Source organism: Salvelinus fontinalis, chromosome 27 (assembly GCF_029448725.1).
Source record: "Salvelinus fontinalis isolate EN_2023a chromosome 27, ASM2944872v1, whole genome shotgun sequence".
Classification (NCBI taxonomy): Eukaryota; Metazoa; Chordata; class Actinopteri; order Salmoniformes; family Salmonidae; genus Salvelinus; species Salvelinus fontinalis.
In genome coordinates, this window is record NC_074691.1 from 32,024,823 (window position 1) to 32,037,121 (window position 12,299).

The window sequence follows — 12,299 nt, forward strand, 5'->3', positions numbered from 1 at the left end:
TGAAAGGTATGTTTCATGATTAACTACTAATGGTGTAATTGTGTTAACATACAGAAACTCAAGTCCTTTTGTTCACCCGACCTAGAATACCTCACAATCAAATACCGACCGCATTACCTCCCAAGAGAATTCTCTTCAGTTATAGTCACAGCCGTGTATATTCCCCCTCAAGCTGATAACATGACGGCCCTCAAAGAACTACACTGGACTTTATGCAAACTGTAAACCACATATCCTGAGACCGCATTTATTGTAGTTGGGGATTTTAACAAAGCAAATTTGAGGAAAACGCTACCGAAGTTCTACCAACACATTGACTGTAGTACTCGCGCTGGTAAAACATTGGACCACTGCTACTCAACTTTTCAAAATACCTACTAGGCCCTTCCCCGCCCTCCCTTCGGCAAATCTGATCACGACTTCATTATGCTCCTGCCTTCCTATAAGCAGAAACTCAAACAGGAAGTACAAGTGCTAAGGTTGACTAATCGGAATCCATGCTTCAAGATTGTTTTGATCATGCGGACTGGGATATTTTCCAGGTAGCCTCTGAGAATAACATTGACGAATACACGGATAGGATGACTGAGTTCATCCGGAAGTGTATAGGAGATGTTGTACCCAATATGACTATTAAAACCTACCCTAACCAGAAACTGTGGATTGATGGCAGCATTCGTACAAAACTGAAATCGCAAACCACTGCATTTAAGCATGGCAAGGTGACTGGGAATATGGCAGAATACAAACAGTGTAGTTATTCCCTCCGTAAGGCAATGAAACAGGTAAAACATCAGTATAGAGACAAAGTGGAGGTGCAAGTCAATGGCTCAGACACGAGATCTATGTGGCAAGGTCTACAGACAATCACAGACTACAAAGGGAAAACCAGCAACGTTGTGGACATCGACGTCTTGCTTCCGGACAAGCTAAACACCTTCTTCACCCGCTTTGAGGATAACACAATGCCACCGATGCGGCCCACTGCCAAGTATTGTGGGCTCTCATTTTCCGTGGCTGACATGAGTAAGACATTTAAGCATGTTAACCCTCGCAAGGCAGCATCCCATGCCGCGTCCTCAGAGCATGCACAGAGCAGCTGGCTGAAGTGTTTACGAACATATTCAATCTCGCCCTATCCCTGTCTGCTGTCCCCACTTGCTTGAAGATGTCCACCATTGTTCCTGTACCCAAGAAAGCAAAGGTACAGTGGTTCCTCCATTAAAAATTGTGAGTTTATGCCACGGGACTTAGAGATCATTTGTGGTTTAGTATGGTACCCTGTGTCACCACTTCATTGCTCCAGACCAGTGCAAGGGGGAGTTAGAGCACTGATTATGCTTTTGGGTCCTACTGTGTCTCTGACTGACAATGAATGGGTGACATAAACCTAAATAGAAACTGATAATTGTGCACAACTTCAGTATTACTTACTAAAACTGTTGTTACACTAAGGTTTTTATTATTTTCTTTTGTTAGGATTCTTTTTTGTTGCTACAGATGCTGGTTCATACCGTGCTGTCCTCAACTGGGAAACCCATGAGATGATTGTAGGTTTTTGGTTTCTCTTCCTCTAAAAACAGAAATAAATGATTCTAAATAACAAACTGGCTTTATTTACAAATTAGTAACAATGTCTCACCCCATGTTCAAGAATGGCCTTTTTCCTTGCTCATTTTACATTACATTTTACAACGAAATCATCCCCAAAATATATATTTTTTTGTACAAAGCGATTCTTCTTCTTCATTATTATTAATTCAGAATGATATGAAAGCCTGATGGATATTCTCACAGATGTATTATTAACCCTGTTATTAGCAGGACAGTATATTTTGGTCATATTGTTCATGGCTCCTGAGTGGCGCACAATGGGATTGCCTTGCAGTTCTCCAGCTGTATCCACTGAAAGCGCGTGAGGTTCAAGGCACGAGGGCAGTGGGCACGGGATGGGCCGTAAAGCCGCGCACAGAAGACCGACCTAGCCCATGGGGAAGGCGTGTAATGATGGTGACCGGTGTGCGCCATAGGGAGGGAGGGAGGGAGCTGAGTAGTAGTGTAAATTGTTTTTAACTAGGCAAGTCAATTCGGAACAAATTCTTATTTACAAGACAGCCTACTCCTTCCTCCCCTTCGGGGAATTGAACCCCGGTCTCCCGCGTACCCGCACGACACAGGGATTCTTTAGCTAAATAGCCCAGTTCTGTACTCCTGACCATCACGTTGTACAGCGCCATATTTTCCTTCCCATCCTAACGGAAACCCAGAGGGTTTTTCATTTTTCTTGGAATAGAAACACCATAATTAAGCAAGTACCGGTCAAAAGTTTGGACACACCTACTCATCCCAGGGTTTTTCTTTGTTTTTACTATTTTCTACATTATAGAATAATAGTGAAGACATCACAACTATGAAATAACACATATGGAATCAGTTAAGAACAAATTCTTATTTACAAGGACAGCCTACTCCTTCCTCCCCGTCTGGGTTTTGAACCCCGGTCTCCTGCGTGCCCGCATTCTCTAGTACAGCCATTATTGAAGGCTATCAAATGCTTCTCAAAGATGCCGCCTGGTGGTCAAACTAGAACTAACTAGCATTAATGGTACCGGTGCTTCACATTTAAATAACGTGCCATAGAATTCTGTGGCACCATGCAAGCTGCGCCGCAGTACGCTGCAACTTTTAAAGGAGGAACCACTGTAACTGAAGTAAATGACTATCACCCCGTAGCACTCATTTCTGTCATCATGAAGTGCTTTGAGAAGCTAGTTAAGGATCATATCACCTCTACCTTACCTGACACCCTACACCCACTTCAATTTGCTTACCGTCCCAATAGATCCACAGACGATGCAATCGCCATCGCACTGCACACTGCCCTATCCCATCTGGACAAGAGGAATACCTATGTAAGAATGCTGTTCATTGACTACAGCTCAGCATTCAACACCATAGTACCCCTCAACACCATAGTACCCTCCAAGCTCATCATTAAGCTCGGGGCCCTGGGTCTGAACCCCAACCTGTGCAACTGGGTAGGAAACAACACCTTCAATTTGCTGATCCTCAACACAGGGGCCCCACAAGAGTGCGTGCTCAGTCCACTCCTGTACTCACTGTTCACCCATGACTGCATGGCCACGCACGCACGCACGCCTCCAACTCAATCAAGTTTGCAGACAACACAACAGTAGTAGGCCAGATTACCAACAATGACGAGACAGCCTACAGGAAGGAGGTGAGGGCCCTGGGAGAGTGGTGCCAGGAAAGTACCCTCTCACTCAACATGAACAAAACAAAGGAGCTGATCGTGGACTTCAGGAAACAGTGGATGGAGCTCGCCCCTATCCACATCAATGTGACCGCAGTGGAGAAGTGGTAAGGTTTCAAGTTCCTCGGTGTACACATCACTGACGATCTGAAATGGTCCACCCACACAGACAGTGTGGTGAACAAGGCGCAACAGTGCCTCTTCAACCTCAGGAGGCTTAAGAAATTTGGCTTCACCCCTAAAACCCTCACAAACTTTTACAGATGCACAATTGAGAGCATCCTGCCGGGCTGTATTACCGCCTGGTACGGCAACTGCACCGCCCACAAACGCAGGGCTCTCCAGAGGGTGATGCAGTCTGCCCAACGCATCACCGGGGGCAAATTACCTGCCCTCCAGGACAACTACACCCCCCGATGTCACAGGAAGGCCTAAAAGATCATCAAGGACATCAACCACCCGAGCCACGGTCTGTTCTCCCCTCTATCATCCAGACGGCGAGGTCAGTACAGGTGCATCAAAGCTGGGACCGAGAGACTGAAAAACAGCTTCTATCTCAAGGCCATCAGACTGTTAAATAGCCATCACTAGCTGGCTTCCACACCGTCATGTAACCCTGCACCTTATATACATACTGGCCACTTTAATAATGGAACACTAGTCACGTTAATAATGTTTACATAATGCTTTACTCATCTCATATGTAAATACTGTATTCTATTCTACTGTATTTTAGTCAATTCCACTCTGACATTGCTCAATCTAATATTTATATATTTTTCAATTCCATTCTTTTATATTTGTGTGTATTGTTGTGAATTGTTTTTAGATACTACTGCACTGTTGGAGCTAGGAACACAAGCATTTCACTACACCTGCAATAACATTTGCTAAATATGTGTATGTGACCAATAAAATGTCATTTGATTGGATTTTTGATTTGAAGTGAATTTAATATATTTTGTGAGGTGAAACAAAATTGTTCCTCAGAGAATTTGTTTTCATGTCAGTTGGCTAGCCTTAGAGGAGACAGTTGGTTGTGGCTGTTGCTGCTGACCGGTAGTAGGGGGGGGCATGGGCACGCACACACACACACCCTGCTTCTTCTTATCTCAGGTAAACGCCCCTTTATGAGACCACTGTCTAGATAACATTAATCAAGTAAGCTTTTGTAATCGGTGGTTTATATGAAATCCATGTGTTAATCCATGTACCTCGTCACTTAAACAGAACACCTGCTGGTTTAGAACAATGCTTTAGCCTCCATTTTCCCTGGTGTCTCTGTGCTCCTCAGAGTTGCTATATGTAGGTGGTACCTTCAGGCCAAACTTGATGCAGATGCCAAATCCTGTCTAGGGTGCAGAATCCCACTGGTGCGCAACCCAAACAGGTTTTGGCACCTGAATTGACTTTGGCATGACAATATCCATTAGTAACACGGCTTTAAAATTCCCACGCTGTCTCTGTGTGAGCAAGTGCTTGCTAGCGCCAGAGAGGTTTGAAACCGAGAGACATGTGATTTTACTTTCTGAAAATTCCTTGTGAACAAATGTACCACTTTGGTCTGAATGTTAAAGGTCACAGGCATTACAGGAAGTAACAGCATGTTGAACCTCTCTCTCTGGCCCTAGTAAACAACTCCTCACACAGAGATGAATGATACTGGAACCTAATCAACCGCTTTTTCTAATTGTTTTATATTGTTTATTGACTTCTTTGTATTGCGCCTTTACCACGTATTGGTGTTATTTTTGAGATTTAAATTTGGACTTCTTTTGATATTTTACTGCACTGTTGAGATGTAGTTCGCAAGTAAGCATTTCATTGCACCGTTTACACCCCGCTGTATCCTGTGAATATGACGAATACATTTTGATTTGGTCTTTTCACTACCCAGAGCTGGAAGATCTGCTGGAGGCCCTACGACGGGTGCAGAGCTGCCTAGTGGACACCCAATCGCAGGCCGACGTGGCTCTGGTGCTGGGCATGCTGCACAAGGAGGAGTTCCAGAGCGCCTTCACCACCCACAGTGCCGTGACCCAGCAGATGCAGCCGCGCGGCAGCCCGCCCTTGCCCCTCACCGCCCAGGCCCAGGGCCTCTGCCTGGAGGTAGAGTGAAATACTCCAGCACGCTAGACATCTTGATTTGATCTAGAAATTAAATGGATCTTCTTTCACCGATGTATTGGTCAGAAGGTAGGGGGAGAAAAAATGAGGTAAAGTATTAGGAGGGAGGTGGAGGAGGGTTTGGAGAAGAGGATTTGTGGGATGAGAGAAGAATATGTGGGTTAAGGAGATATTTTGGGCAATGAAGAACAGCTGGGTAGGGAAGTTGAGAGAGAGAGATGGGAAGAAGGAGAATGAGGATGAGAGGATGGTGACAGAAACTACAAAGAAATGAGGGTAAAGGAAGCCAGGTACAAAACGGTTGATTAGAGATGCAGTCTCCTATTGAGATGTGGAAATGATCCTTGGTGTGTTGGAACTAGATTCCTCCTCTCACGTGTTGTTTCCTGCTTCCATGGCATCACCATTAAAGGGATAGTATATGCAAGCTGTCCCTGTAGACTTCCAGTCATTGTACTAACGCTAGCAATTGCTCTAGAAACTACCTTAAACTTCCTTTAAACTGCACACAGGGACATAGCAATGGTCTCTGAGAAGTGCTTGACTTGGGCAGAAGCTCAACGGAGCTGAGTACAGGCAGGTCAAATGTTCTACTGCTTCAGCTCCTGTTCCTCTTGTAGAATATTAGCTCAAAACTATTGTCATGCTCCTGCACCTAAATGTAAACTAAATGAGTAGCGGCACCTATTTCAGTCCAAGTAAAGCACTTTCTCTGAGTAAGTAGAAAAAAGGACTTCATCGCCAAAATGTTGCACTCTCCGGTTAAACACCTCACAGCATACCACAGCTGGGGGTAATGTTACTCACTGTACCAGGAGTGACAGAGTAACACAAACTCATCACTGTGTCCATGTCCACATCTGGCTGACCACTTTTCTACCTGACTCCTTCAGTGACAAAACACAAAAAAATACCATAGGTCTCTGCCACAGCACAACCAGCTGTAATTGACCTGTTGCTCTTGTGGGTCTATACATTGTCTATTCCATACATATCCATCATTCATTGGTCTGTACAGCCACATAGTCTTTCCGATAGCCTGTTATGCTGTAGATCTAGCTAACCTCCCACCACGTACAGGTCATCAGGTCCTGAGGATTACATATGACATGATGGACTGTATTAGATGCTTGTCCAGGTAGAACAAACAGTGTGACTTCTATCAGACCATGGGTTCAAATAGTATTAGCTTTTCTTCCAAATGATTTAGCTGCACTTGACTGAGCTTGCCTGGCGCATTGGAACCAAAGTGTAAACCTCGTCCATTTGGCACTCTGCAGCAGGCTCAATAAAATACTCAGGCATTTTAATGAAAATAAATAGTATTTGGCCCCAGGTCTGATTTCTATAGGAAAGCTGGCTGTAAAACAGTAAACATATGATAACTGACAAAGAGGCTGCTTTAAAGGGTTCATTGGACTGAGCACATCAGTACCATTGCTCTTGTGATGTGAAGATGACATTAAGGACAAAGCGTGTAGGCTTCGGAGGAGGACCTCGGTCAGTGAGATACTGATCTTTCTCTCTCTCTCTCTCTCTCTCTCTCTCACACACACACACACACACACACACACACACACACACACACACACACACACACACACACACACACACACACACACACACACACACACACACACACACCATCTCTGTTCATACAGTAAATACATGCAGACACTCACTCAGAGCAGCAGGCACAGCGCCAGGAGATACTTAGCAAGGTGGTAATAGTTTGAGCCAGTGGACGGTGTGTCTAAACTAAGTGGCTGGTGGCGTGGGCCTTCCTGATTGGCCCTCGGGGCCAGGTAATCTCCCAGCAGCCCCGGGGCCTGGAAGGAAGTGGCCGAGGATCTGATCTGCCACAGCCAGAAAAAGAAACTCCAGCAGCTTACAGGGTAGAGTGGCATGGGCTGGAGGGAGGTGGAGAGGAGAGGAGGCAGCGGGGGAGGGGGGGAAAGGGGGAGGAGAAAGTGTGTCACCTCATTACAGAGAGCTTTGATTAGTGTAAAGGATGAGCTAAGCTAGAGCCAGGGATTGGGAGAGAGGAGGGCTAGAGAGAGGGGGAGGAGGGCTAGAGAGAGGGATAGAGGGGGAGGAGGGCTAGAGAGAGGGATAGAGGGGAGGGAGGGAGGGGGGATAGAGGTATAGAGGTGGATGGATGAGGGGAAGGAGGGAGGAGAATGCAGGGGTGGTGGGAAAGAGAGGATTGGGGATTCTCTTCTTGAAATGGGCTGTTTTTTAATATTTTTCTATGATGATGACGAAGGAATTGTGGATCTGTCTGGATTGTGATAGTTCTGAGGATCATGAAGCTGTTAAAAGACGGACTGTAGAAACACTAACGTCATGACAGTAGAACCAACTCCTCACGCTTCTATTTGACCTCACATGTTAATTCAGGGTCTTTAATTTCCAAGGCAACAGTCAGAGAGAATAAGAAGAGTGTTCCAAATGGCAGTCTATTCCCTACATGCACTTCTTTTGACCAGAGGGTGCCATTTGGGCGGAGACTAAGTCCCGTTACAGTAGAGTGACTTCCCTGTCTGGAATGGGAAACCCCACTGTGACTTATTAGAGAGCAGCCAACTTGTGTGTGTGAAGGAATCCAGTTGGTTATCTTAACAGCAGAATGGTAGTTTGACATGACCTTCACGTAAGAACAAAATATTTACTGTTATGGCATTCGTATTTGGACAAAATACCTCTGATAGCACATGAGAGCTCAGTCATAAAGCTGACACTGTCTGCACAATGACTTTCACGTTTTTTTTTACGGGATACGCATGGTATACATCGTCCAATGAAATGCTTTCTTGTAGGTTCCTTCTCGACAACGCAACAACAATAAGAAATTATATAAGATAAGAATATGAACATAAAGTAAATGGCTCAGTAGAATAGAATAAACATTTTAGCATCAGTATAATACAGGAAGGGATCATATATAGTCTAATATTTACACGTGTACTGGGGAACACAATGACAAGCATAGCAGATGTACCATCAGTGGTTTTATCAATGACGTACTGAGAAGTTGATTCTGAGGAATGACTAAAGCCTTGGTTAGCTTGTTGACATGTGTCGACTCATGACTGGTGGTCAGGAAGTTGTATAATTGAACTGTCATGTTGAATCACGCATAGAGCCTCAAGAGGGAGTTTTCAAGATGGCTGGTGATGTTATTAAGTCATGAACACTTTGTACTGCATACTATTCCAGATAACCAATGATGCTGACTTAGTGCTACTTATACAGTTCACCTTAATCTGACCCCTTTCGCTTGCTCGCTCTCTCTCGCTCCTCTCTCTCTCTCTTTCTTACAATCTCTTCACCTCCTCTCTTGAACTCTCCCTCTCTTCCTCTCATTCCCTCCCCTCTCTCTCTCCCCATCTCCTTTCCCCTCTCTCTCCCTCTCTCTGTCCAGGTGCAATACATTCTCCAGTCCAGTCAACATAAAGATGGTGTAGAGCTCAGTAACCTACTCACCACTCCCCACCTCCAGGTAAGAGACCTGGGACACACCAGAACTCAACCCTTAACCTTGTCAGTGTTCCTGAGCTGGCTATGGTACTATGGACCAAATCCCGATTTGGAATTTGTCAATGCTACTGAGATATATGTGAATATGTTCCATATACTGTACCATAGGCTCCATATACTGTACCATAGGCCCCATTTACTGTATCATAGGCTCCATATACCAAAGGCTCCATATACCATAGGCTCCATATACTGTACCATAGGTTCCATATACTGTATCATAGGCTCCATATACCATTTGCTCCATATACTGTACCATAGGTTCCATATACTGTACCATACGCTCCATATACTGTACCATAGGCTCCATATACTGTACCATAGGCTCCATATACTGTACCATAGGCTCCATATACTGTACCATAGGTTCCATATACTGTACCATAGGTTCCATATACTGTACCATAGGCTCCATATACCATTTGCTTCATATACCATAGGCTCCATATACTGTACCATAGGTTCCATATACTGTACTATAGGCTCCATATACCATTTGCTCCATATACCATAGGTTCCATATACTGTACCATATGCTCCATATACTGTACCATAGGCTCCATATACCATAGGTTCCATATACAGTACTGCACAAATGTTTTAGCCAGGTGTGAACAAATGCTGTAAAGTAAGAAGGCTTTCTAAAATAGACATGTTAATAGATTATATTTATCAATTAACAAAATGCAAAGTGAGTGAACAGAGAAATATCTACATCAAATCACTATTTCGTGTGACCCCCCATTGCCTTCAAAACAGCATCACTTCTTCTAGGTACACTTGCACACAGTTTGAAGGAACTCGGCAGGTAGGTTGGCCCAAACATCTTGGAGAACTAACCACAGTTCTTCTGTGGATGTAGCCAGCCTCAGGTGCTTCTCTCTCTTCATGTAATCCCAGACAGACTCGATGATGTTGAGATCAGGGCTCTGTGGGGGCCATACCATCACATCCAGGACTCCTTGTTCTTCTTTGACATTCTTAATGGCTTTTGCTGTATGTTTGGTGTCGTTGTCATGCTGCTGAATACATTTAGGGCCAATCAGATGCCTCCCTGATGGTATTGCATGATGGATAAGTATCTGCCTGTACTTCTCAGCATTGAGGAGACCATTAATTCTGACTAAATCCCCAACTCCATTTGCAGAAATGCAGCCCCTAACTTGCAAGGAACCTCCACCATGCTTCACTGTTGCCTGCAGACACTCATTCGTGTACCTTTCTCCAGCCCTTCGGTGAACAAACTGCATTCTGCTACAGGCAAATATTTGACTCATCAGTTCAGAGCCCCGTTGCCATTTTTCTGCACCCAGTTCCTGTGTTTCCGTGCATAGTTGAGTCACTTGGCCTTGTTTCCACGTTGGAGAAGGCCGCAAGTCTTCCATGAAGGCCACTTCTGATCAGACTTCTCCAGACAGTAGATGGGTGTACCAGGGCCCACTGTTTTCTGACAAATCTGAGCTGATGGCACTGCTGGACATCTTCCGTTTGCGAAGGGAAGTAAACATGATGTGTCTTTCATCTGCTACAGTAAGTTTCCTTGGCCGACCACTGCGTCTACTGCGTCTCCTAAACGTTGCCCGTTTCTTTGTGCTTCTTCAAAAGAGCTTGGACAGCACATCTGGAAACCCCTGTCAGACATGATATTTCTGCCTGGGAGAGAACCTTGCTGATGCAGTAGAACTACCTTGTGTCTTGCTGCTGTGCTCAGTCTTGCCATGGTGTATAACTTTAACAGTAAACTGTCTTCAGCAACCTCACCTTGTGAGCTGAGTTTGGCTGTTCCTCACCCAGTTTTATTCCTCCTACACAGCTGTTTGTTTCAATTAACGATTGTGTTTCAACCTACATATTGAATTGATGATCATTAGCACCTGTTTGGTATAATTGTTTAATCATACACCTGACTATATACCTACAAAATCCCTGACTTGTGCAAGTGTACCTACAAGAATCGATGCTGTTTTGAAGGATAAGGGTGGTCACACCAAATATGGATTTGATGTAGATTTTCCTTTTTCTTGCATTTTGTTAAGTGATAAATATAATCTATTAACATGTGTATTTTTTGAAAGCATTCTTACTTTACAGCATTTTTTCATATCTGCCTAAAACCTTTGCACGGTACTGTACCTTCATGTGAAACCCTGAACCATCGTCACGTGACTGTTATCCAATCCTGACATCAGCCTCCCAGAGGAGTTCAGGGAGGTCACTGAGCAGTGGGTTTCATATGGCTCTTTATGTGGCTTTACCTTTGCTCTGTGACTGAACTAAAGGGCATGGGAAACAGCCCTAACTCGATGGTTGCCCTGTCATAGTCTTTAATAACCTCTTGTATAGGTGATATAACAGGGCATCGTGGGTTTTGGAGTTTGGATGGTTAACATGATGACAGTGTATCCAGCTTGAGCATGTCATCGATTTGCGGAGTAGCCCAAGAGTTGCCTTTTGAAACTTGCACTGCCTTGCTGGTCAGTGTCCAGCCCAACACGCATACAGACAGGTCACTCAGTATGGATGGCTTACGGCTGGCCTTTACCTGAATGACCCCAGGTCTGGTGTTGACACCGCTCTCTAAGTAACCACTCATAGTGCACTGTCATGCCGTTGAGGAAAGAGATGAGACATGTCGTAGGCGGTGAGGAGGAGGGATGGGGAGATGGATGTGTGAGGACGAGGAAAGAGATGAGACATGTCGTAGGCGGTGAGGAGGAGGGATGGGGAGATGGATGTGTGAGGACGAGGAAAGAGATGAGACATGTCGTAGGCGGTGAGGAGGAGGGATGGGGAGATGGATGTGTGAGGACGAGGAAAGAGATGAGACATGTCGTAGGCGGTGAGGAGGAGGGATGGGGAGATGGATGTGTGAGGACGAGGAAAGAGATGAGGCATGTCGTAGGCGGTGAGGAGGAGGGATGGGGAGATGGATGTGTGAGGACGAGGAAAGAGATGAGACATGTCGTAGGCGGTGAGGAGGAGGGATGGGGAGATGGATGTGTGAGGACGAGGAAAGAGATGAGACATGTCGTGGGCGGTGAGGAAGAGGGATGGGGAGATGGATGTGTGAGGATGAGGAAAGAGATGAGACATGTCGTGGGCGGTGAGGAGGAGGGATGGGGAGATGGATGTGTGAGGACGAGGAAAGAGATGAGACATGTCGTAGGCGGTGAGGAGGAGGGATGGGGAGATGGATGTGTGAGGACGAGGAAAGAGATGAGGCATGTCGTAGGCGGTGAGGAGGAGGGATGGGGAGATGGATGTGTGAGGACGAGGAAAGAGATGAGACATGTCCTAGGCGGTGAGGAGGAGGGATGGGGAGATGGATGTGTGAGGACGAGGAAAGAAATAACATGCT

General features: G+C 45.3%; 1 protein-coding gene across 2 annotated transcripts in view; it reads left to right on the forward strand.

Annotated features, from left to right (window-relative positions):
- Positions 1–12,299, forward strand: part of LOC129825463 (protein PALS1-like) — a 29,172-nt gene that overhangs the window by 5,962 nt on the left and 10,911 nt on the right. For both annotated transcript variants that reach the window (XM_055885579.1, XM_055885580.1), the window contains exons 3-4: positions 5,172–5,383; positions 8,826–8,903. In XM_055885579.1, the coding sequence (XP_055741554.1) occupies positions 5,172–5,383; positions 8,826–8,903 (290 nt within the window). The remainder of the gene's footprint in view (positions 1–5,171; positions 5,384–8,825; positions 8,904–12,299) is intronic.